This window comes from Cherax quadricarinatus, chromosome 38, assembly GCF_038502225.1.
Source record: "Cherax quadricarinatus isolate ZL_2023a chromosome 38, ASM3850222v1, whole genome shotgun sequence".
NCBI classification, from domain to species: domain Eukaryota; kingdom Metazoa; phylum Arthropoda; class Malacostraca; order Decapoda; family Parastacidae; genus Cherax; species Cherax quadricarinatus.
The window spans coordinates 20,151,316-20,178,770 of record NC_091329.1 but is presented as its reverse complement, the minus strand read 5'-3'; the positions used below and the strand labels follow the sequence as shown (position 1 = coordinate 20,178,770).

At 39.8% G+C, this 27,455-nt stretch overlaps 1 protein-coding gene across 4 annotated transcripts; it reads right to left on the bottom strand.

Moving 5' to 3' along the window:
- Positions 1 to 126: 126 nt before the first annotated feature.
- Positions 127 to 27,455, bottom strand: Prp6 (pre-mRNA processing factor 6). 4 transcript variants are annotated; one of them, XM_053782518.2, is made up of 4 exons: positions 26,597 to 26,752; positions 24,682 to 24,800; positions 11,461 to 11,605; positions 127 to 4,910 (listed from the first exon to the last, which is right to left on the bottom strand). In XM_053782518.2, exons 2-4 carry the CDS (start codon positions 24,735 to 24,737, stop codon positions 2,349 to 2,351), a joined length of 2,763 nt encoding a protein of 920 aa, XP_053638493.1. In that variant the 5' UTR covers positions 24,738 to 24,800; positions 26,597 to 26,752; the 3' UTR covers positions 127 to 2,348. The 4 variants fall into 4 exon arrangements, with proteins under 4 accessions (XP_053638493.1, XP_053638494.1, XP_053638495.1 ...); XM_053782519.2 differs by having other exon boundaries at positions 24,734 to 24,800; XM_053782520.2 differs by lacking the exons at positions 24,682 to 24,800; positions 26,597 to 26,752 and adding an exon at positions 27,337 to 27,455.

The window sequence follows — 27,455 nt, the reverse complement described above, 5'->3', positions numbered from 1 at the left end:
CTACTCATCTTTGCACTAGCCCAATTTTCTGCCAATAGTCGCTTATATCTCGCCCGAACTTCCTCCTCCCTTAGTTTATACACTTTCACCTCCCTCTTACTTGTTGTTGCCACCTTCCTCTTTTCCCATCTACCTCTTACTTGTTGTTGCCACCTTCCTCTTTTCCCATCTACCTCTTACTCTAACTGTAGCTACAACTAAATAATGATCTGATATATCAGTTGCCCCTCTATAAACATGTACATCCTGGAGCCTACCCATCAACCTTTTATCCACCAATACATAATCTAACAAACTACTTTCATTACGTGCTACATCATACCTTGTATATTTATTTATCCTCTTTTTCATAAAATATGTATTACTTATTACCAAATTTCTTTCTACACATAGCTCAATTAAAGGCTCCCCATTTACATTTTCCCCTGGCACCCCAAATTTACCTACTACTCCCTCCATAACATTTTTACCCACTTTAGCATTGAAATCCCCAACCACCATTACTCTCACACTTGATTCAAAACTCCCCATGCATTCACTCAACATTTCCCAGAATCTCTCTCTCTCCTCTACACTTCTCTCTTCTCCAGGTGCATACATACATGTACAAGCATATATATACACACACACCCCTTTGGGTTTTCTTCTATTTTCTTTCTAGTTCTTGTTCTTGTTTATTTCCTCTCATTTCCATGTGGAAGTGGAACAGAATTCTTTCTCCGTAAGCCATGCGTGTTGTAAGAGGCGACTAAAATGCCGGGAGCAAGGGGCTAGTAACGCCTTTTCTTGAATAAATTACTAAATTTAAAAAGAGAAACTTTCGTTTTTCTTATTGGGTCACCCTGCCTCAGTGGGATATGGCCGGTTTGTTGAAAGAAGAAGACTATCTTTTTTTTTTAATATTGTTTAAAAGCATAGGTACAAGGGCTGCTGACCTACCTGCATCAAACTTTTAATTAACTTCACTTGCAATCTGTTTAATGTGCTCACTAACTCAAAACTGTCTATTTTTAGGGCCTCTCTGGCATACAAGGCAAAAACCATAACACCTATATCCTGCTACCAGCAAGCACCCTTCAAGGAAGGTGTCTTGTTGCTGATGAAAGGCTCGTGATACAAAGAACTAGAGCTACCCTGCCATTCCTCAAGTGCTGTATGACCTTTACCAGTTGATCACTTTCCCATTACAATAATATATACTAGTACATGAAGGAGGGGTGTTAATGTTGCAGTTTAAAAACTGTAGTGTAAAGCACCCTTCTGGCAAGACAGTGATGGAGTGAATGATGGTGAAAGTTTTTCTTTTTCGGGCCACCCTGCCTTGGTGGGAATCGGCCAGTGTGATAATAATAAAAAAAATAGTATACCTAATGAGCTTAAAAGTTTCCTCTGATGGCTGCATAAGTAGATATTTGATAATGTATCATATTAGTTTTAACAGTCAAAGTATAAAGGCATCAAGTATTTTATATCACAAGTACTGTACTGTACAGTATAGTAAATACTGTATGTATAGCAAATCCTTAAATAAATTAGTATAAAAGATATCACTGATAACCATAAAATAAAATTTTTACCACAGGTACTAATAAATCCAGAAATCTCTTAATTCCATAAGTCACTTATTTTTATCTTAGTTTATACAAGATGCTCCACATATAAATGCTCATTCTGCATTACAAAGAAAACATAATTAAGTAAGATTATTATTTTACCAAAATATTATTTACCAAACCATACCACGGGTGGGGCTTGAACTTACGGTCAGAGAGTCTTAAAACTCCAGACCGACGCATTATCCACTGGCTGGTCTGGAGTTTTACAACTCTCTGACCGCAAGTTCAAGCCCCACCCGTGGTATGGTTTGTTTGCAATCGTGTCGCTACAATTTCGCAAGTTATTATTTACCAACACATAATGGAAATCTTGACACTCAAAATCATAATAACATGACAAAAAATATTGCAGACTGGGTGGGGCTGGAACCCACGGCAAACCAGTCTTCAAATTCATGAGCCAGCGAACACTGGGCCTGCCCGGTTGAAGACTAACTTGCCATGGGTTTGAGCCCCACCTGTTAAACTTGATACATTATGCAAATTTATGTAGTGAGGATGTACTGCTCTATGTAAAACTTTACAAGTCATTAATTTAATATTATTATGATTGAAAAGAAGCGCTAAACCCACTAAGGTCATACAGCGCTGTTTTAATTTACTAATTATGAGGTGAAACAAGCGATAAAATGAAATGGTGAATAACAAAATCTCACACCGTACAATTTTAAAGGGAAAAATCACCCAAATTTATATAAAAGAAAATGTGACATATTATTTAAAAAGTTCATCTCAGTAAACTTCTCTGCTAGTCACAGGAATGGGAAGTCTATCTGCTACTAGTTGAAGAATTTCTGGGGTCTTTTTTCTCCAGTTATAAATATGTTTAGAAACTGCGCACCAATGCTCACCATGGCGTGGATCTGCTGCCATGCACCTTTTCCTCACTTCATGCTGTTGCTCTTCTGAGCCAAATAATAGTTCCATTTTGTAATACCATGCCCAAGCATCACCCAGATCAGGATCAATTTTAACTGTTTTATTAAACCATTCCCGGGCCTTGTTCTTTTTACCCTCTATCCAGAACATTTTTGCAACTGCTAGAACAACATGCGCATCATCCTGGCAACGCTTCAAAGCATCTACACTGCGACTCTTTCTCTGTGCTGGGTCCTCCAAGAATATAGCTTGGGCCCACAGGATGCCAGATGAAGGACACTCTTGAAGCGCACGTGCTATTAATGACCGACTCACCTCACGCTGACCAGCTCTAAGCTCTAGACGAATTGCCATCAACCACAACTCATCATTCATTGGATTACGAACTCTCGATTTCTCTAGCGTGGCTCTTGCTGTAACTAATTTACCTTGCTGTTCCTCTAAAGTTGCAAGTAGCCTCCAGAGAGGAATTGAGGATTGGCATCGTTTAACAGCATCCCTATAAACTTCCCATGCAACATCTTTCTTACCTTGTTGTTCTAAGATCTGACCTTTCATCATCCATAATTTAGCAAAGTCACCTACCTCTTTGATACCTTCATCCAGCAATGTTTTGGCTAATTCCAAATTACCCAATGCCCATTCCAAATGAGCAGACTTCATCATCACCTTGGCAGTGGCTGCCTGTGAGCGAGCCTTCGAAAGTAAACGCCGTGCACGTTCATATTCGTTATTCTCAGACTCCAGTTTGACAGCTGCCAACCAAATTTCTTCAGAGTTTGGATTAGCCTTGAATGCTAGTGCAAGGATGGACCGAGCTGCTGGAACATCTCCAGCAAGCCATTTTGATTTAGCACCCATAAGCCAGAGTGTTTCCTCTTGAGGACAATGTGTTACAGCCTGCTGCAGTAGTGTTTCTAATGATTCCCTTGTCCCATGGCTACGCTCAAAGTGAGCAGCAGCTAGCCAAACAGATTTTTTCTTTGGGTATACAGAAAGTGCATGGCTATATATGGCACGGGCACACTCAAAGGCACCCTGGCTAGCACAGCTGTCAGCATCTTCCATCCATGCGTGCTTCCGATCTTCATCTTCAACTCCATAACCAATTATATTTTTGATGATTGACTGGCAAGTCAGGACAGCCCCTGCATGCTCGGCTTCCATGGCATCCTTGATCCAAAAATCTCGATTAATATCAACCATGTTGGCTTGCAGTGTGGAGATAGCACGCTCAATAATCTTGCCAACTAAGGTATTATTGCCATTTGCTTCCTCAAGCTTTGCTGCAGTAATCCAAATTTGACGATCTTTAGGGTTATTTTCACGTGCTTTGTTAAGGACTTTCCTGGCATTTTCATAAACTTCTAATCGGGCTAAAGCTAACCAGAGATCTACTGATGTAGGGCAGCATTCAACAGCTCTGCTTAAAAGAATCTTAGCATCCTCCTCCTCTTCCAGTTCCACAGCCAATTTCCACAAAAGCTCAGAATTTGGGATCTGTTCCAGAGCCTTTCGATAAACTCTTTTCTTTGCCTTTAACTCTAATTCCAGATCAGCGGCTTTAATCCATATTCTGGGTGAGTGTGGTAATGTCTGGACAGCTTGAGCAATCACAGCCCGAGCCATATCTGGAGGTTGCAGTCGAGCTGCTTCCAGCCATACATCTTCTGATTTCGGACACATTTCGCACCCTTTCATAATGAGATTACGAGCAGATTGAATCTTGCCTGTCACCTCTTCAAGACGTGCTGAAGCAATCCAAGCAGGTGGATGGTTAGGATTTGTTTCTCGAACAGATTTCAGCAGCAATCTTGCCTTCTTTACATCATTTATATCACCTCCATATTGTGGGATCATACTTTGAAGGTCAGTCAGATAACCCTTGGGATCCACTACTGTTTGACCACCAACAGCATCTGACACTTGGTTCAATCTCATTCCCATTAAAGTGTTTCGTGCTTGACCAATTTTACGTAAATCAAGGTCACCACTTGGGGTAAGCATTCCAGGGGTTGAAGTCCCTGGCATCATAGAAGCAAGTCCTGAGCCTGGATCAATTGTAGTTACATTCTCCCCTCCTAGGTTATGAGAAAGAACGCTATCAGGTAGGGGTGTAAATCTTTCGGATCTTGGATTACGCTGCTTCCTGTTCCTGGCATCACCTACTTCTGGAATTGTGCTCCACTCATCTTCCGATACATTTGCTAATTCTCGTTTAAGGTCAGTGAACATCTGTTGGATCTTTGGGCGCTCCTGACGATAATTCTCAAGTTCTGCTTTCAAGCGCTGTTCACGATATTCTCTTCTCTTCTCATCCATGCGTTTGTCGATTTCATCATAAATGGCATCTGCCTCTTCATCATCTTTGTCATAAGGATCTTTGCTACATAGAGATCCTCCATATCCATTGAACTGTGAGAGAGAGAAAACAAATAGGAATATTCAGTATCTTTTAGTGCAATGAAAACAAAAACAACAACAAAAAAAAAGCTTGCCTACACTTATGTGACAGGCTCAAAAGATTAGAGGCACATAATAAGTCCAAAGACTGGGCTCCAATTCTCTGTTGGTTAAGTAAGTCACAGTAATAATGAATTGCTTGTCACAATAAAGGAGTCAGTCACAAAATTAATGAAAACAAATGACAACAATAACAGTGGTAATTCCATCAAAGCTAGAACATTTATGCCAGTAAAAAAATTATTGCTTTTTATATTTATTTACTGATTTTTCTTATCTTGTTTAACTATGAGCAACACAGTATGATCCTTGTGGGTTTAGCGCTTAGTACTGAATGTAATAATATTTAACTGTGAGCACCAGACTGAACAAGTGTATGCTGAAGAGCAACCGAGATATAAAATCCAGGATTAATGACTGTACTTAACTCACGAAATCGTAATGACACGATTGCAAACAAACCATATCATGGGTGGGCATAGAACCCGCGATCAGAGAGTCTCAAAACTCCAGACCGTCGCGTTAGCCAATGGACCAGCTAGCCACAATAAGAGTCATCCAACTAGGTATATTTCTACACAATAGGAAGGTTAGCATAGGCACCACTGTGACCACAAATGCAAGTTTTTACAGATGAATCTTATTGTGGCTAGCTGGTCCAGTGGCTAACGCAACAGTCTGGAGTTTTGAGACTCTCTGATCACGGGTTCTATCCCCGCCCGTGGTATGGTTTTTTTTTTTAATGACTGTATACAGTGATACTTCTCATATCCGAACTACTACATGGGCCAAGACTGGTTTGGAAATACGGAGTTTCCAGATACGTGAGAGATAAAAAATGTGCATCTGTACCATCATATCGCCATCTGTACCCAATCATATCGCCATAGGTGACAGCGTTGTAGGTTTAAAAAACGAGTCCAACGTCATCTGGTGGTGGGACCAGACACTCTGGGCTCGAATAACTGTCTCCCAGATTTCATGGACCACAGGACCATAACTTTTCAAATGGGCTGTGGACAGTGGATGCTCCAAATACTCCAAAAGTGTTTCGACACCTGCCCTCACTGCTGAAGTTCTTGGTCTTGAAGGTATTGGGTTACTGTCGTCGTCGTCACTTTCGGAATGTTCTGGTTGCAACACTGATTCTGCAATCTCTGTATCTGTCAGAGACTGCACACCAGGGTCATCTTTGTCACACTCTAGCCAGTCTTGCATGTCGCCTTTCGTAGTTTTTCCCCCAGCCTTGAGTAACTGGCAATGGAAATCTTTTGCCTTGAATCCATCGAAATCAATCCCGTGAAGGAGCCAATTCCAGCAATTGGCAAGAGTTGATGGCAGGACATCATTCAAGGCCTGGGCGAGGTTACGAATGACAGCGTGCCGAACCATCATACCACTACCACGTTGCTGTAGGTACCACTTCATCACACACTGATCGAGTTCCAAGCTCTATGACTTCGCCATCACTTTTCTTTCAGTCCTTTTTCCAGTTTTTGAGATGGCAGAAAATCATTTGTGTAGTTCATAATCTTATCACGAGCCTTCTTGATATCACAGAGAGTCGACTTTGCCAAATTATACTAAGCCATAAGTCGCGCGTTGGACCAACCTGCATCCACGTGCGACAATATTTCTCTCTTTTTTCTAGAGTAAGCACATTCCTGGCCCTCTTTGGTGCCATAAACAAGACAGCTAGGACAAAACACAGTAGTAGTAATGCTAAAAGGAGGAATGTAACCCCCATGAAGGCCACAAACTCACTTCTGGACTGCACTGCCATTATGTGCACCTGTTCGGTTAGAAGACAATAGCGGGACTGAGAACAGTGGGTGGTGGAGGTGGCGAAGAGCATGGTTCCTAGTGGCCAACTGGTACACTAAAGTGTGCGTCAAGTTTGATTCAGCCTTCTGCTGTATTCGAACGGCTGTTTGGATGTTTTGGTAATAATTTTAGAATTTTGCCCTTTCCCAGGGCCTGTTTGGATATTGGCGAGGTTTGGATAATGACAGGCTAGATATGCGAGGTATCACTGTAATTGTATAGAAGTCATTCCAGGAAGGGCTGGAGGGAAGAAGTAAATAAGGTTTTGAGGGCTAGAGGCTTGAGCATTCCACACGTTTCTGTGAATGCATTAGATCAGATTAAAGACAGGTGGTTTTCATGACTAGATGTAATGAAAGGAGTAGAATTAAGAAAATGAGAAGGATGAGGTATCTCAAGAGAAAGTATATGGTAATACAGTACTCTATACAGTATACGAAGCAAAGGACAAGAGAAAGAGGAAATTCTGATCATGTACTATACAGTACAGCCTCTCCTCACTCAGCGACATACTCGTTTACCGATGCCTCGGATTTATGACGAGCTCTCTGACCTGTGTTCATACCTAAATAATGTACAGTGGACCCTCAACCAGCGATATTAATCCGTTCCTGAGAGCTCATCGTTAGTCAAAATTATCGTTAGTCAAGTTAATTTTCTCCATAAGAAATAATGCAAGACACCCAAAAGTATTGAAAAAAAAAAATTTTTACCACATGAAATATTAATTTTAATACACACAAACTGAAGATTACATGCACAGTTACATGACACTTACCTTTATTGAAGATCTGGCGATGATTGATGGGATGGGAGGAGGGGAGAGCGTTGATCTTCTTAGTGTTTAGAAGGGGAATCCCCTTCCATTAGCACTTGAGGCAGCAAGTCTTTTTCTGGGGTTACTTCCCTTGTTCTTTTAATGCCACTAGGACCAGCTTCAGAGTCACTGGACTTCTGTCGCACAACACATCTGTCCATAGATACCTGTACCTCTCGTTCCTTTATGACTTTCCTAAAGTGGTTCACAACATTGTCAGTGTACAGGTTGCCAACACGGCTTGCAGTAGCTGTGTCAGGGTGATTTTCATCAAAAAAGGTTTGCACTTCAAGCCACTATGCACACATTTCCTTTATCTTAGAAGTAGGCAACCTCTTCAATTTCTCTCCCCTCTCCTCCAAAGCAGTTTCCTCAGGTCTGCCCTCTTGCTGTTCAAGATGATCTAGCAGCTCATCAGTGGTTAGTTCTTCACTGTCCTCCTCTACCAACTCTTCCACATCCTCCCCACTAACCTCCAACCCCAAGGACTTCCCCAATGCCACAATGGATTCCTCAACTGGCATAGGATTCTCAGGGTTAGCCTCAAACCCTTCAAAATCCCTTTTGTCTACACATTCTGGCCACAGTTTTTTCCAAGCAGAGTTCAATGTCCTCTTAGTCACTTCCTCCCAAGCCTTACCTATAATGTTTACACAATTGAGGATGGTAAAATGATCTTTCCAAAACTCTCTTAGAGTCAGTTGAGTTTCTGAGGTCACTACAAAGCACCTTTCAAACATAGCTTTTGTGTACAGTTTCTTGAAGTTGGAAATAACCTGCTGGTCCATGAGCTGCAGGAGAGGAGTGGTATTAGGAGGCAAAAACTTCACCTTAATGAAGCTCATGTCCCTAGAAAGTCGCTCTGCCAAGTCTGAAGGATGACCAGGAGCATTGTCTAATACCAGGAGGCACTTAAGGTCTAATTTCTTTTCAATTAGGTAGGAGGAGGTGAATGTATTCAGATATTTGGGAGTGGACGTGTCAGCGGATGGGTCTATGAAAGATGAGGTGAATCATAGAATTGATGAGGGGAAAAGGGTGAGTGGTGCACTTAGGAGTCTGTGGAGACAAAGAACTTTGTCCATGGAGGCAAAGAGGGGAATGTATGAGAGTATAGTTCTACCAACGCTCTTATATGGGTGTGAAGCATGGGTGATGAATGTTGCAGCGAGGAGAAGGCTGGAGGCAGTGGAGATGTCATGTCTGAGAGCAATGTGTGGTGTGAATATAATGCAGAGAATTCGTAGTTTGGAAGTTAGGAGGAGGTGCGGGATTACCAAAACTGTTGTCCAGAGGGCTGAGGAAGGGTTGTTGAGGTGGTTCGGACATGTGGAGAGAATGGAGCGAAACAGAATAACTTCAAGAGTGTATCAGTCTGTAGTGGAAGAAAGGCAGGGTAGGGGTCGGCCTAGGAAAGGTTGGAGGGAGGGGGTAAAGGAGGTTTTGTGTGCGAGGGGCTTGGACTTCCAGCAGGCATGCGTGAGCGTATTTGATAGGAGTGAATGGAGACAAATGGTTTTTAATACTTGACGTGCTGTTGGAGTGTGAGCAAAGTAACATTTATGAAGGGGTTCAGGGAAACCAGCAGGCCGGACTTGAGTCCTGGAGATGGGAAGTACAGTGCCTGCACTCTGAAGGAGGGGTGTTAATATTGCAGTTTAAAAACTGTAGTGTAAAGCACCCTTCTGGCAAGACAGTGATGGAGTGAATGATGGTGAAAGTTTTTCTTTTTCGGGCCACCCTGCCTTGGTGGGAATCGGCCAGTGTGATAATAAAATAATTTTTCACATTGGGGGCAAATGCATGGTGTAACCAGTCATAGAAAAGGTCCCTAGTGACCCATGCCTTACTGTTTGCCCTCCACAGCACACACAAATTAGCCTTGACGACATTGTTTTTCCTGAACACTCTGGGAGTTTCAGAGTGATACACCAATAAAGGCTTCACTTTGCAATCACCACTAGCATTGGCAAACATCAACAGAGTAAGCCTGTCTTTCATAGGCTTATGTCCTGGGAGTGCCTTTTCCTCCTGAGTAATGTACATCCTGCTTGGCATTTTCTTCCAATACAGGCCTGTTTCGTCACAATTAAACACTTGTTCAGGTTTCAGTCCTTCACTGTCTATGTACTCCTTGAAGTCCTGCACATATTTTTCAGCCGATTTGTGGTCCGAACTGGCAGCCTCACCATGCCTTATCACACTATGAATGCCACTACGCTTCTTAAATCTCTCAAACTAACCTTTGCTGGCCTTAAATTCACTCACATCACTAGTTGCTGGCATTTTTGTAATTAAATCTTTATGCAACTTCCTAGCCTTTTCACATATGATCGCTTGAGAGATGCTGTCTCCTGCTATCTGTTTCTCGTTTATCCACACCAATAACAGTCTCTCAACATCTTCTATCACTTGCGATCTCAGTTTCGAAAACATAGTTGCACCTTTGGCAAGAACAGCTTCCTTGATTGCCGTTTTCTTGGCCACAATAGTAGCGATGGTTGATTGGGGTTTTGTGTACAGCCTGGCCAGCTTGGAGACACGCACTCCACTTTCAAACTTAGCAATGATCTCTTTCTTCATATCCATAGTAATTCTCACCCTTTTTGCTGTAGGGTTGGCACTAGAAGCTTTCTTGGGGCCAATGGTGACTTATTTTGCAGGTGCAATCACTAAAAAGGCTGTGATAATATGAAATGTTCCAATTGTATGCTTGGAAGCTACCACGGTGGCTGGCTGGCTTGTAAACACTGGCCAGAAGTGGACGCGTCTCAGACGGAACGAATAGTGTTGGTCGAGTTTTTTAGCGCTAGTCGAGGCAAAATTTTTGTGTTAAAATGTATCGCTGGTCGGATTTATCATTAATCGATGCCATCGTTGGTCGAGGGTCCACTGTATATAAGAGCTGATTTCATCTATTCTGTTTATTTCAATATACAGTACACTACTGTATAAACATTCAAAAATATACCAGAAATGTTATAAATGGTGCAAAGGTGACATTAAAACAATATCAAAAATAGTTGACACAAACTCAGTACCATTATAGTACGCTCCTCACTTAGTGACGAATTCGTTTAACGACATGGATTCAGGAATGGAACTCCGTCATTAAGTGAGGAGAGGCTGTACTATTTAATTTCTACATATTTTATAAATATAATAAACAAAGAGGAAATATTCTGATATCTGTACAGGTATTTTAAAGAGAAATTTCTAAAGACTGAAACTAGAAAGATTTCTAAAGAAAAAAAACAAGAAAAAGAAAATGACTACAGCAATGGTTAAGTTAGTTTAGTATTTATCAGGTATTTATGAAGAAAATATGTAAGAGCCCTGCACATGCTGATGTATGAAATGGCTTAATCTTAAACTTCAAAAGAAATGAAGGACTGAGACCACAAACAACACACCTACAAATAGCTACAGTAAACCCTTGATATAATGGACCAACAGGGAGGGATTGTCTGAGCGTCCATTTAGTCAGAATAATGTCTAAAAAAAGCAAAAAAATGCATAAAGTACTTTACAGTATACCTAATATAGTAGTGGATACTCAATTTATAGATACACTACAATAAACATTCAAAATAAGAGTTAAAAGTACAAATTACTTAGTGGATTTTGCCCGTAATTTCGAAAGTCCATTATATCGAGGGTTACTGTATGTATTAAAAAATTAAACCTCACTTGGAAGATATTAATTGGATAAATAACAAAGGTTCATGCACTTTTAAATATGAAACGGCATGATGGGGAGGGCAAACTGGATCTTACAGGCAAATAATAAGAGAGCTACCATGCTAAAAAGAAGTTTTGAACAACTAAATGTTTTAAGTGATGGTCATAAAGTAATTTTACCTCATCATAATTGGCATCATTGAGATCTTCATCATCATCATCATCTTTTTTCTTGCGCTTGCTAGGTGGTGCATGTCGATCATCTGAGACATCATTGGCATCACGTGCAGGACCAATATCAGAACGAGTGGTGAATCCTGTTGCTCTGAAATGGGATACAACATTATACTTAGGAATAATATCAGACATTTAAGACATTAATGATAGATCATTCTTCCATTTTGTTTACCTATCAATATACTCTGCAGGCATGCATGCAATTACTTATTTGTAGCTACGGGAGCTGAACTATTTTTGTGGTATCCCATCTTCAATAATTTGTACAACATATTTTTTTAATGAAATCTCAAATGGTTGTAGCATGTACTACATCCTCTTTTAATCCATCTCACTGTGTGCGTGCGTGCGTGAGTGCGTGCGTGTCCAAAGACTCCTTAATTTGATCTCTGACATACACACTCTCTTAAGCTTCCTTTATGTGGTACATATATAATACAGTATAATATAAACTAATGACTTTTATTTAAAAGTATTTTTTTTAAATCTCCCTATGTCAAGTGTTTTGATCAGTACTATTTCATTTTGGGATCTAAAATTATTACTTGGTGATAAGCTTAAAATTTGCACCTGCCAAGTACGACTAGCATAGTCATAATGTAAAAATGAAATCTGTGTTTCAAATGATTAATGTAAATTTTGCATAGCTACAAGTAGTTTGCATCATCTTGTTTACTTGGAAAGTTTACTACAATATGAATTTAAAAAGTACAAAATAAATAACTAAATAATTACAGCACAGTACAGTGGACCCCCAGTATTCGATGGCATCGGTATTCGATGCATTTTAACGCAAAAATTTCGCCTCAGTATCCGATCAAAAACCCGGTATTCGATGCGATTTGTACGAGACGTGTCCACATGTGGCCTGAACTGCCCCCGTGTGTGCCAGTGCTTACAAGCCAGCCAGTGTGCACACATCTAAGGATACATTCGGTACATTCCATATTATCACTGTTTTTGGTGCTTGGTTCTACAAAATAAGTCGCCATGGGCCCCAAGAAAGCTTCTAGTGCCAACCCTTCGAGAAAAAAGTGCTAATGACTATTGAAATGAAGAAAGAGATAATTGCAAAGTACGAAAGTGGAGTGCGTGTGTCGGAGCTGGTCAGGTTGTATAGTAAACCCCAATCAACCATCTTTACTATAGTGGCCAGGAAAACGGCACTCAAGGAAGCTGTTCTTTCAAAAGGTGCAACTGTGATTATGAAACAGCGACTGCAAGCGTTAGAAAATGTTGAGAGACTGTTATTGGTGTGGATAAATTAAAAACAGATAGCAGGAGATAGCATCTCTCAAGCGATCATTTGTGAAAAGGCTAGGAAGTTGCATGACGATTTGGTAAAGAAATTGCCTGCAACTAGTGCTGATGCGAGTGAATTTAAGGCCAGCAAAGGTTGGTTTGAAAGATTTAAGAATCGTAGTGGCATACATAGTGTGATTAGGCATGGTGAGGCTGCCAGTTTGGACCAAAAAGCAGCTGAAAAATATGTGAAGGAATTCAAAGATTACATAGACAGTGAAGAATTTAAACCTGAACAAGTGTTTAATTGGGACAAAACAGGCCTGTTTTGGAAGAAAATGCCAAGCAGGACCTACATTACTCAGGAGGAAAAGGCACTCCCAGGACATAAGCCTATGAAAGACAGGCTTACTCTGTTGATGTGTGCCAATGCTAGTGGTGACTGCAAAGTGAAGCCTTTATTGGTGTATCACTGTGAAACTCCCAGAGTGTTCAAGAAAACAATGTCCTCAAGGCTAATTTGTGTGTGCTGTGGAGGGCAAACAGTAAGGCATGGGTCACTAGGGACTTTCTCTATGACTGGTTACACCATGCATTTGCCCCCACTGTGAAAAATTACCTAATTGAAAAGAAATTAGACCTTAAGTGCCTCATGGTATTAGACAATGCCTCTGGTCATCCTACAGACTTGGCAGAGCGACTTTCTGGGGACATGAGCTTCATTAAGGTCAAGTTTTTGCCTCCTAATACTACTCCTCTCCTGCAGCCCATGGACCAGCAGGTCATTTCCAACTTCAAGAAACTGTACACAAAAGCTATGTTTCAAAAGTGCTTTGTAGTGACCACAGAAACTCAACTGACTCTAAAAGAGTTTTGGAAGGATCACTTTAATATCCTCAATTGTATAAACCTTATAGGTACGGCTTGGGAGGGAGTGACTAAGAGGACCTTGAACTATGCTTGGAAAAAACTGGCCAGAATGTGTAGACAAAAGGGATTTTGAAGAATTTGAGGCTAACCCTGAGAAGCCTATGCCAGTTGAGGAATCCATTGTGGCATTGGGGAAGTCCTTGGGGTTGGAGGTTAATGGGGAGGATGTGGAAGAGTTGGTGAAGGAGGACAATGATGAACTAACCACTGATGAGCTGCTAGATCATCTTCAACAGCAAAAGGCCAGACCTGAGGAAACTGCTTCGGAGGAGGGGATAGAGAAATTGATGAAGTTGCCTATTTCAAAGATTAAGGAAATGTGTGCAATGTGGCTTAAAGTGCAAACCTTTTTTGATGACAATCACCCTAACACAGCTATTGCAAGCCATGCTGGCAACTATTACACTGACAATGTTGTGAAACACTTTAGGAATGTCATAAAGGAATGGGAGGTACAGGCCTCTATGGACAGATATGTTGTGCGACAGAAGTCCAGTGACTCTCAAGCTAGTCCTAGTGGCATTAAAAGAAGAAGGGAAGTGCTAATGGGAGATTTCAACTATAGACAGATTGACTGGAGCAATTTGACAGGAAATTTAGAGTCGGGTGACTTTCTTGATACGATCCAGGATTGTTTTTTAAAACAGTTTGTGACAGAGCCAACTAGGGGAAATAACCTCCTTGACTTGGTTCTTGCCAGTAGGGAAACACTAATTAATAATCTTGAGGTTAATGATGAGCTTGGGGAGAGTGATCACAAATCACTCAGTTTTAACATATCATGGAATTCCCCTAATAATGGCAATCAAGTCTCCGTCCCTGACTTTCGCTTGGCTGATTTCATAGGACTGAAAAATTACTTAGGTGGGCTGAACTGGAATGACCTGACTAGGGGTCAGGTAGGTGGTGATGGTTGCCGATATGATGCTTTCCAGGGCATAGTTCTAGCTGCTCAGTCAAATTATGTTCCAAATAGGGAAATCAGATCAAACAAAAATGATCCTAAATGGATGAACAATAGATTAAAATATCTGATTGGTCAAAAGAGAGGCATATATAGGCAAATCAAAAGAGGAGAGGGGCAATTAAGAAATCGATATATTCAGTTAAAGAGAGAAATAAAAAAGGGAATTAGAAAAGCAAAAAGAGATTATGAGGTTAAAGTTGCAAGAGAATCGAAGACTAACCCAAAAGGATTCTTTCAGGTATACAGAAGTAAGATCAGGGACAAGATAGGCCCACTCAAAAGTTCCTCGGGTCAGCTCACTGACAGTGATAAGGAAATGTGTAGAATTTTTAACACATACTTCCTCTCAGTTTTTACACAGGAGGATACCAGTGATATTCCAGTAATGATAAATTATGTAGAACAGGACGATAATAAACTGTGCACTATTAGGGTCACAAGTGACATGGTCCTTAGGCAAATAGATAAATTAAAACCTAACAAATCCCCAGGCCCTGATGAACTGTATGCAAGGGTTCTAAAGGAATGTAAAGAGGAGCTTAGCACACCTTTGGCTAATCTTTTCAACATATCACTACAAACTGGCATGGTGCCAGATAAGTGGAAAATGGCAAATGTGATACCTATTTTCAAAACAGGTGACAGGTCCTTAGCTTCGAACTATAGACCAATAAGCCTAACCTCCATAGTGGGAAAATTTATGGAATCAATAATTGCCGAGGCAGTTCGTAGCCACCTTGAAAAGCATAAATTAATCAACGAATCTCAGCATGGTTTTACAAAGGGACGTTCCTGCCTTACGAATTTATTAACTTTTTTCACTAAGGTATTTGAGGAGGTAGATCATGGTAACGAATATGATATTGTGTATATGGACTTCAGTAAGGCTTTTGACAGGGTCCCACATCAGAGACTATTGAGGAAAATTAAAGCACATGGAATAGGAGGAGAAATTTTTTCCTGGATAGAGGCATGGTTGACAAATAGGCAGCAGAGAGTTTGCATAAATGGGGAGAAATCAGAGTGGGGAAGCGTCACGAGCGGTGTTCCACAGGGGTCAGTGTTGGGCCCCCTGCTGTTCACAATCTACATAAACGACATAGATGAGGGCATAAAGAGCGACATCGGCAAGTTTGCCGATGACACCAAAATAGGCCGTCGAATTCATTCTGACGAGGACATTCGAGCACTCCAGGAAGATTTGAATAGACTGATGCAGTGGTCGGAGAAGTGGCAGATGCAGTTTAATATAGACAAATGCAAAGTTCTAAATGTTGGACAGGACAATAACCATGCCACATATAAACTAAATAATGTAGATCTTAATATTACGGATTGCGAAAAAGATTTAGGAGTTCTGGTTAGCAGTAATCTGAAACCAAGACAACAGTGCATAAGTGTTCGCAATAAAGCTAATAGAATCCTTGGCTTCATATCAAGAAGCATAAATAATAGGAGTCCTCAGGTTGTTCTTCAACTCTATACATCCTTGGTTAGGCCTCATTTAGATTATGCTGCACAGTTTTGGTCACCGTATTACAGAATGGATATAAATTCTCTGGAAAATGTACAAAGGAGGATGACAAAGATGATCCCATGTATCAGAAACCTTCCCTATGAGGATAGACTAAGGGCCCTGAAACTGCACTCTCTAGAAAGACGTAGAATTAGGGGGGATATGATTGAGGTTTATAAGTGGAAGACAGGAATAAATAAAGGGGATGTAAATAGTGTGCTGATAATATCTAGCCTAGACAGGACTCGCAGCAATGGTTTTAAGTTGGAAAAATTCAGATTCAGGAGGGATATAGGAAAGTACTGGTTTGGTAATAGAGTTGTGGATGAGTGGAACAAACTCCCAAGTACCGTTATAGAGGCCAGAACGTTGTGTAGCTTTAAAAATAGGTTGGATAAATACATGAGTAGATGTGGGTGGGTGTGAGTTAGACCTGATAGCTTGTGCTAACGGGTCGGTTGCCGTGTTCCTCCCTTGAGTCAATGTGACCTGACCTGACTAGGTTGGGTGCATTGGCTTAAGCCGGTAGGGACTTGGACCTGCCTCGCATGGGCCAGTAGGCCTTCTGCAGTGTTCCTTCGTTCTTATGTTCTTATGTTCTTATGTTCTTAACCCCGGAAAAGGACTTGCTACCTCAAGTCCTAATGGAAGGGGATTCCCCTTCTAAACACTAAGAAGATCATTCATTAAAGGTAAATGTCAATTATTCTATTGTTATTGTTTTTATTGTAATTATTTTATTGCATTAAACTTAATATTTCATGTGGTAAAATTTTTTTTTTCATACTTTTGGGTGTCTTGCACGGATTAATTTGATTTCCATTATTTCTTACGGGGAAAATTGATTCGCTTTTCAATATTTTCGGTATTCGATGAGCTCTCAGGAACGGATTAGTATCGAATACCGGGGGTCCACTGTATATACTGTAAACACCAAACACTATACTTTGTAATTTATTCTTTACAGTGACTTATGTGCCTTGGTATTTACCCCAGATCAATGTTAAAGCTTAAAATATGGATGCAAGGCTTTTCAAAACCAAAACTGTCCATTACTCAAATCTAGCACATAATGTACTGTATGTGTGTTACATATGGTACTACAGTGGAACCTCTACTTGCGAGTTTAATCCATTCCATGACCTTGCTTGCAACTGGATTTGCTCGTTTGCAGAGTTAATTTTCCTCATTTAAATTAATCAAAATGCAATTAATCCGTTCCAGTGGAATTCTGTACTCCAATAATTTCGCCAATATCAACTCTTTGGCTTATTTATCCATCTTACTTCATCTAATATGACATAATAAACAACATAAATAACATAGAAACCTGATATATACTCTAAAATGACTAAAATATTTCATTCATGTAGGGGTATGGGCAGTGTCGGCGGTGGACGAGAGTTTGTCTGCAGACCGGGCAAAATACTCCATGAATAATTTCGCTAATATCATTTATACGGCCTATTTATATATCACAGTTCATCTAATATGACATAACAAACAATATGAATAACATAGAAACATGATATATACTCTAGAATGAATAAAATACATACAGTGGACCCCTGACATTCGATGCATTTTAACGCCTCGACATTCAATGGAAAACCCGATATTCGATACGATTCGTACGAGACGTGTCCACGTGTGGCCTGAGCTGTCCCGTGTGTGCCAGTGTTTACAAGCCAGCCAGTGTACGCGCATCTAAGGATACATTTGGTACATTCCATATTATCACTGTTTTTGGTGCTTGTTTCTGCAAAGTAAGTAACCATGGGCCCCAAGAAAGCTTCTAGTGCCAAGCCTTCGAGAAAAAAGGTGCTAATGACTATTGAAATGAAGAAAGAGTAATTGCAAAGTACGAAAGTGGAGTGCGTGTGTCAGAGCAGGCCAGGTTGTATAGTAAACCCCAATCAACCATCTCTACTATAGTGAGCAGGAAAACGGCAATCAAGGAAGCTGTTGTTGCAAAAGGTGCAACTTTGTTTTCGAAACAGATCGCTTGTGTTAGATGTTGAGAGACTGTTATTGGTGTGGATAAATGAAAAACAGATAGCAGGAGATAGCATCTCTCAAGTGATCATTTGTGAAAAGGTTAGGCAGCTGCATGATGATTTGGTAAAGAAATTGCATGCAACTAGTGGTGATGTGAGTGAATTTAAGGCCAGCAAAGGTTGGTTTGAGAATCGTAGTGGCATACACAGTGTGGTAAGGCATGGTGAGGCTGCCAGTTCAAGCCCTAATGGAAGGGGATTCCCCTTCTAAACACTAACACCATCCACACTCTCCCCTCCTCCCATCCCATCAATCATCACCAGATGTTCATTAAAGGTAAGTGTCAATTATTCTATTGTTATTAATCTATTGTTATTGTTGTTATTGTAATTATTCTATTGCATTAAACTTAATATTTCACGTGGTAAATTTTTTTTTTTCATACTTTTGGGTGTCTTGCACAGATTAATTTTATTTCCATTATTTCTTATGGGGAAAATTAATTCGACTTTCAATATTTTCGACATTCAATGGCTCTCAGGAACGGATTAGTATCAAATGTCGGGGGTCCACCGTATGTCATTCATGTAGTGAAATGGGCAGTGTCGGCGGTGGACGAGAGTTTGTCAGGAGACCGGGCAAAATACTTCATGAATAATTTCGCTAATATCATCTACACCTACCATCCGACTTACGACCTGCTCAACATACGTCCACTCGACTTACGACCGTGCATCTGGCAGCTGGGCTGGGCCGGCTGATGCACACCACTGTACAATATTTGACAATACTCGCGGCGGCAATGCGTCATGCAGGCAGCATCAGTTTGAGTAACCCTGTCCTTTCAGCAGCATCATACTGTATTAACTGTACTAACTGGACAGTAAATTTCACCATGGCCCATAAGATGAAGTCTGTGGCAAGAAAGGCTCTTACTCTCGAACTCTCTATTTTTCACTGTTGCACATAAACCTGTCTGTATCTGTCTGCCTATATATCTGTGTATCTCTGTGTGTCTGTTTATCTGTCTGTCTACCTGTGTGTCTGTCTGTCTACCTGTGTGTCTGTCTTTATGTCTACCTGTGTGTGTTTGTCTACCGGTGTGTGTCTTTCTGTCTACCTGTGTGTCTGCTTGTGTGTGTCTTTATGTCTACCTGTGTGTGTCTGTCTGTCTACCTGTGTGTGTGTGTCTGTCTACCTGTGTGTCTGTCTGTCTACCTAAGAGTCATGTCTACCTGTGTCTGTGTCTTTCTGTCTGCTTGTCTGTCTCAGAGCCACTCATTAAGAGTGTAATTGGTCTTGAAGATGCCATATTAATAACGATAATAACAATAATAATCACTGAGGCGCATTAAATGTGTATAAAACGTTGATATAGACATTTTGCTTAATCCATCTATGATTTCTTTTTCAAAATTATATAATAAACATGCTACATAACATATAAACATATAAATTAACACATATGCTGCTATGTATGATAATTCTATGTAACTGTATTTGTGTATACCTGAATAAACTTACTTACTTACTTACTAAATACGAGATGTTTTTCTGGTCGGCTTGACAGAGTGAACACGAATCATTCGTGTCTGGGCTGGTAACAACAACAACGTTTGTTTACATAACTCGCCAACCTTCTACACACTCATTTGTTTATTCATTTAATCTTGTTACTCACCTCTCAATTTACATTAAGACTACAGATATTTTAAGGTAAGTAATGAGTGGACACGATTATTACCTGGAGTTTACCTGGAGAGAGTTCCAGGGGTCAACGCCCTCGCGGCCCGGTCTGTGACCAGGCCTCCTGGTGGATCAGAGCCTGATCAACCAGGCTGTTGCTGCTGGCTGCACGCAAACCAACGTACGAGCCACAGCCCGGCTGATCAGGAACTGACTTTAGGTGCTTGTCCAGTGCCAGCTTGAAGACTGCCAGGGGTCTGTTGGTAATCCCCCTTATGTGTGCTGGGAGGCAGTTGAACAGTCTCGGGCCCCTGACACTTATTGTATGGTCTCTTAACGTGCTAGTGACACCCCTGCTTTTCATTGGGGGGATGGTGCATCGTCTGCCAAGTCTTTTGCTTTCGTAGTGAGTGATTTTCGTGTGCAAGTTCGGTACTAGTCCCTCTAGGATTTTCCAGGTGTATATAATCATGTATCTCTCCCTCCTGCATTCCAGGGAATACAGGTTTAGGAACCTCAAGCGCTCCCAGTAATTGAGGTGTTTTATCTCCGTTATGCGCGCCGTGAAAGTTTTCTGTACATTTTCTAGGTCGGCAATTTCACCTGCCTTGAAAGGTGCTGTTAGTGTGCAGCAATATTCCAGCCTAGATAGAACAAGTGACCTGAAGAGTGTCATCATGGGCTTGGCCTCCCTAGTTTTGAAGGTTCTCATTATCCATCCTGTCATTTTTCTAGCAGATGCGATTGATACAATGTTATGGTCTCTATATTATAGTTTAAAAATAATATTATTAATATTAGTATATATGTATTATTGTAATAATAATAATAATTATTATTATTATTAATTTAGGGCACTGGAGCACAGATCCACTGTATAGCACTTTGTCTGGATTATTTGGGCTATCCTAGGTAATATATACTATGTATGATTACTTACGTGTACCTGTGAGATATGTATATGTATGTATGTATGTATGTGTATATATATATATATATATATATATATATATATATATATATATATATATATATATATATGCAAAACAACCACTCTGAAAGAATAGAGAAATTCCAAGCGCTTTCGTGACTACTCACATTATCAAGGAACTATGAAAGTAAGGCATCCAAGGAAGCTATATAAGGGGTCTGGCCGGCACCTCACTATCAGATCCCACAACGGTTAAACACGTGACGCGCGGCGAGCCAACTTGGATAGGTCCTTGGCACAACTCACCCCACAAACTATTCTACCCAAGAAATAAGAAATTTTAAAGATTATTTGTCCAGTGTATTATTAAATTCTTCCCAAATTCTATCAATTATAAATGGATCTAATTTATATAAACCAAAGGAAATATTCATATTATTGTCAAAACTGCTTTTTATGAAACAAGATTCAATTATATTCCTGTCGACCATGGACTTGCTTGATACTACTTTCTCAACTTTTTGAAAATCAATTGGATGGTTAAAATCCCTTACATGAATAAATAGAGCATTGGAATCTTGTCCAGTTCTAATGCTATATTTATGTTGTTTTAATCTTAGTTCGAGATTTTTACCAGTTTGACCGTAATAAACTTTATCGCAAATTTTACAAGGAATCTTATACACACATCCATCAGCATTTTGGGGGGAATTCTTTATCAAAAGTTTTTTTACTGTATCAAGATTTTTGAATACAACTTTAATATTAAAAGTCTTAAGAAGAGAAGGCATATCAACCAAGTTTTCATGGTAAGGGAGAACCAACATATTTTTAGTTGAATAAGGCTGGTTGTCCCTTTTTGGATTGTAAAAAGTATTTCTAGCAACTTTAAAAGATTTATCAATTACATTTCTTGGGTATTTTAAATCATTACCTATTTCATAAATTTTGGATATTTCCTCATCTATGAACTCAGGACTACAAATTCGTAAAGCTCTCAAAAACATTGATGAGAAAACAGACAGTTTGACTCTATCTTGATGCGAGGAATAATAGTGGACATAGGAACAGTGAGGTGCCGGCCAGACCCCTTATATAGCTTCCTTGGATGCCTTACTTTCATAGTTCCTTGATAATGTGAGTAGTCACGAAAGCGCTTGGAATTTCTCTATTCTTTCAGAGTGGTTGTTTTGCATATTCTGAAATCACCTGTTTACTGTGATCTTATTGCATATATATATATATATATATATATATATATATATATATATATATATATATATATATATGAGAGAGAGAGAGAGAGAGAGATACAGAGAGAGATACAGAGAGAGATACAGAGAGAGATACAGAGAGAGATACAGAGAGAGAGAGAGAGAGAGAGCCACATTCAGTCAGCCAATCACCCACCCGGCCAGCCAGCCAGCTAAGTATTACACATGTTCCAGAGTTGTTTCTCTTTACTTAGGGTATAGGTTATACTACATTCTGGCAGGATGACACTACCAGTGGTATTCTCCCTTTCCACTGTGTCGACAATACATAAAGATAACAGTAACATATGATACTGTATGCGATGTAAAATTTACAATACAGTTCACTACCATGTATACATTATACATGTATACAGTAAATAAATAATTAAAATATAACAATAGAAGTAAATTACGTAAAAAAAATTAAATAATGATTGTACATTACATTACAGTATTATGTAGGTAGTTTATATAGGAAAAGTTCGACATGCCCTACCCAGTATGTCGGAAATTTTCAAAAGTTCGACTTACGTCCATTTTGACTTACGACCGGTTGGTCGGAACCAAGCTTGGTCGTAAGTCGGATGGTAGGTGTATACGGCTTATTTATATACGTATCACAGTTCATCTAATATGACATAACAAACAATATAAATAACATAGAAACATGATATATACTCTAGAATGAATAAAATATGTCATTATGTAACAGGTGGAGGTGGCCACAACCGCTCCCTCTTTGTTGTGGTAAACACTGCCATCTAGTGACGGCCTTTTGAAGCCATCTATTATTATAATTATTATATGTAGTATACATTATTATTATATTTATTATTTTATTATTAAAAATTCGCCGGTATTCTCCCGGCCTGGGCCTTGGCTCCCTCTTTAGGGAGTGTCAGATAAGATAAGATTTCATTCGGATTTTTAACCCAAGAGGGTTAGCTACCCAGGATAACCCAAGAAAGTCAGTGCATCATCGGAGACTGTCTAACTTATTTCCATTGGGGTCCTTAATCTTGTCCCCCAGGATGCGACCCACACCAGTCGACTAACACCCAGGTACCTATTTGCTGCTAGGTGAACAGGACAACAGGTGTAAGGAAACGTGTCGAAATGTTTCCACCCGTCGGGAATTGAACCCGGGCCCTCCGTGTGTGAAGTGGGAACTTTAGCCACCAGGCCACCGGGCCAGCCGCCCGGTGGCCTGGTGGCCGGAGGCACAAGTATCTCCTCATCTTTAGGACCAACTGTCCCCAGGCCTAGCCACAAGCTAGGCCTCTCTGGTCTGCCATCCCCGCCCCAAGGAGCCTAACGGGAATGACAGGCTTGTGAGCTGCAAGCTCGGGCTCAGGCACCTACCCTACCCTAAAAGGGCTGGGCATGGTGCCGATGATTATTATATATGTATAGTTATACATATTATATTATTATTATGATTATTATTGTATTATGTTATTATACTATTATTATTATATGTATTATTATTTTACATATTATTATTATATTTATTATTATTATTATAATTATATAAATAATTTGTAATTTTTATTCACACAAAAAATATAAGATTTACTGTTATTCCTTATTGCAATAATTGTATAAATAATGTCAACCCATTCACGGCTGCATATTGGAATGGACAGTGACGTCATTTGTTTACTTTGAAGCAGCCAAGCAATGGACCATTTCAAGGTACTTTTCGTCATGAAAGCGATTAAAATCATATCTATTTCTGTAATATATCTCCATTCTATCAAACAAGACCAAAAGAATGAGAATACAACCATAAAAACCATTCGAAATTACCGCAAAGGGGTGGCTAATTGCTAAGAAGTGAACTTCATTATTTATGCTTAGATTTCTTTCATTTTTGGTGTACGTTAAGAAGCATCTTCCCATCATACATTGCCCAAGTTTCAATAAGATTGTCCAACAAACAAATGAAATACAATTCCCGAGATCAAGAGCAAAAAGTCCCTCACCAGTGTCAAGGAACCTGCCTTGAGGTTTGCTCGCTTGTGGAAATTTTGCTCGCGTAAGTAAGCAAAAAATCAACCCATCTACTGCTCGTATTTGAAAAAACTCGCACGTGGACACACTCGCAAGTAGAGGTTCCACTGTATTACTATTATGATATTATTAAATAGTCATAATGAAGCATTAAACCCAGAGGGGGCATGCTGTGTTGGAAATGGGATGTAATCAGGTTTGACCTGAGAAAGGGGATGGCAGCTCCAGTTCCTTGAATCAAGAGCACTTCACTAGCATCAATGCACCACTTCCTCCAATGAAGGCTATAATCCAAATAATGTTACGTCTTTTTAAGTGACTAGTGATGCGATGTGGAGGAGCCTGGTGCATAATACTGACAAGTTGTGGTTAAAGACACATGAACTAACACTTAGAACATATTATTATGGAAATAATTTGGTCCTGGGACCTTGTTCATTCCATGGAGTGAAGAAGGACCCAGGACCAAAACATTTCAAAACTAACATGTCATAAGCTTTTGTTTAAGTATTTTTAACCATGTCATCACAGTGATGAATTCAACATGACAATGATTATAAACTAACCCAAAGTCTAGACTTTCTGCTATATTGGAGAATGGACAATAAAAGTGGCTTCAACTCACACACCAGGGTTCAGTGCCTGAACACCTGAAAAAACTGGGCATTTTTTCTTACACATGCTGCCCTGTTCACCTAGAAGTAAGTAGGTCCCTGGGTGTTAGCTGCTTACTGAAGTCACATCCTGGGGAAGATGATTAAAGGACCCCAGTATAATGAAGCCAGGCAGTCTGATGACATGGCTTTATTGGATTATCCTATGTTATTAACCCTCTGGACTAATTATATAAACAAAATCTTTTTCCTCTTTATTTTAGCAATAGCTTGGCTACAACTGACTAGATAAAATTGAATTTAGTAATAGTATCTTTTACAGCAGCTATCTCACTTTTTAAACAAACACTAGCAGCAGACTTGCTTTAGACTTGTCAAAAAAGCTGAAAAATCTGGGTGCTTGGCAATACTTTTTGGGCAAATGCAGTTTGAAGTTAGGTAATGTTGATTACACAAAGTAGATCACATAAGACAGACCAGATAGGGTAAGATTCTGTAATGCAATTTCCTTTTTTCCATGAAAACAGTGGTAGGCTGTACTCTACTGAGGTGACTTAGATAGGCTAATGTTGTGGTTGACAAAGTAGCAGATCTGGACAAATGTAAAATTCTAATTTAAAAAAAAAAATAATCATGGCATTTATAAGCTACATAATGAAGCTTATAAGTGCCATAGATATTTTCTTAAGCTAAATGTAAAAAAAATGGAGAACTGGTTAGCAGGAATTAAAAACCAAGGTAACTGAATAAGTGTTTGCAATAAGGCTAATAGGATTGCTGGCTTCATATCAAGAAGAGGTTATATTTCAACTTTACATGTGTTATGCTTTTAATAAGGCTTCATTTGGATTATGTTACTCAGTTCTGTTCTCCATATTAGAGAATGGACATGAATGTGCTGGAAAATATGCAGATAATAACAAAGTTGAACCCAGGTATCAAAAACCTTTCTTTACAAATATAAGATTTGTTTAAATTTTTAACCTGAAGGGTTAGCCAACCAAGCTAACCCAATAAAGTTAGTGTGTCATTGGGGACTATTATTTTCACTGGGGTCCTTACATCTTGTCCCCTAGGATGTAACCCACAACAATCGACTAACACCCAGGTACCTACTTACTGCTACATGAACAGGGACCAACGTTTCCACCCATGCCAGGGACTGAACAACGGACACTTAGTATGCGAGGTGAGTGCGCTGCCAACAGAGTCATGGGACTGAAGGCACTGAATTTGCACTCTTCAAGGACCCCCAATGACATTTTGGGTTATTGTTGGTAATCTACACACATGCTGCTATGTATGATAATTTATGTAACTGCGTTTATGTGTGCCTGGACCTGAATAAAAACTTACTTCAGAGAGGCATAGAATTAGGGGGCACATAACTGAAGTGTACAAATGGAAAGCAGGAAAAAATAAAGAGAATATAAATAACATGCAAAAAATGATATTTAACCATGATGGGCCTCCAAGCAATGGATTCAAGAAAAATTTACATTTAGAAAGATATAGAGAAAAATTGGTTTGGCAACAGCGATATAGATAAGTGGATTATTATTATAAAAACATACAAATATGAGAATGAAGGAATGCAGTAGGCCTATTAGTCCATGCTAGGCAGATCCAATTCATACACCTGTCCAGCCTATATTTAAAGTCACCTAGTGTCCTATTACCAATTACTAATATATTTTATTTAGGGGGCAGCATTAAACCCACTGGGGGCCATACATAGCCTGGGAAATGGGAGGCAAACTACCAGGTAGCGCCACTTGGTCAAAAACCATGGGTAGCTCTCAATGTAGGTTAATAAGGTACATGAGTGGGTGTGAGTTGGACCTACCTAGCATGGTCCAGTAGGCCTACTGCAGTGTTCTTAAGTAATAATCACAAACTGTTAGTTTATAGGAAGGCGCTACTCACCCCCTGCCAACACCTGCAACATATCCTAATGGCGCTGGCATGCCAATGAAGTTTTTCTTGTTTTTATTAAGGAGGGCAGCAGGTGGAGCCGTCATTTTTGTGGTATGATCAAAAAAAATCCCAGCAATAAATGACAAAAAGCACAAAATAGCAGTAACACAGTTACTCCCAGCCGTTGTTGTTGTTGTTGTTGTTGTTGGGGTGTTAAGGGTCACTGTCAGCTCTCGACGTATCACGTTAAGGATTAAGAATTTTCTTGCATAGTTTACAATGTGTAGTTACAATTTTGATTTGTTAAGTACAAAGAAAGCCACTATAATGCCGGGGCATTTCGGCCATACTAAACCTAATGTTTAACAGACTACTTAATACTAGGCATATATAACAAAGTAAGTTTATTTAGGTATGGGTACACATAATACAATTACACTAATTTAGGTGATTATAATTCTCATACATAGTAACATGTGTAAATTACCTAGGATAACCCACAAAAGAGTCAGACGAAGCGACTTATTTTCATAGGGGTTCGTGAACGTAACACGTTCTGTTATTGTCAAAACTGGAAGATAAAAGAGCAGGAAAAAGGAGTCTCACGTGCAAATAGAAATATAAACTAGAAGTTCCCAATACCATCAGGTGAACTTCCTCCCCTTCCCCTTGCTCAAGCCCCAGCAGAATGGCAGCTCACCTAACTTAAGTAACTGGCTGCTAATTAAAACCGTAAAAACTATGTATACCTGGAGAAGGTTTCGGAGGTCAGCGCCCCCGCGGCCCGGTGCGTGACCAGGCTTCATAGTGGATCAGGGCCTCATTAACCAGGATGTTACTGTTGGCCGCACGTAAACCGACGTACGAA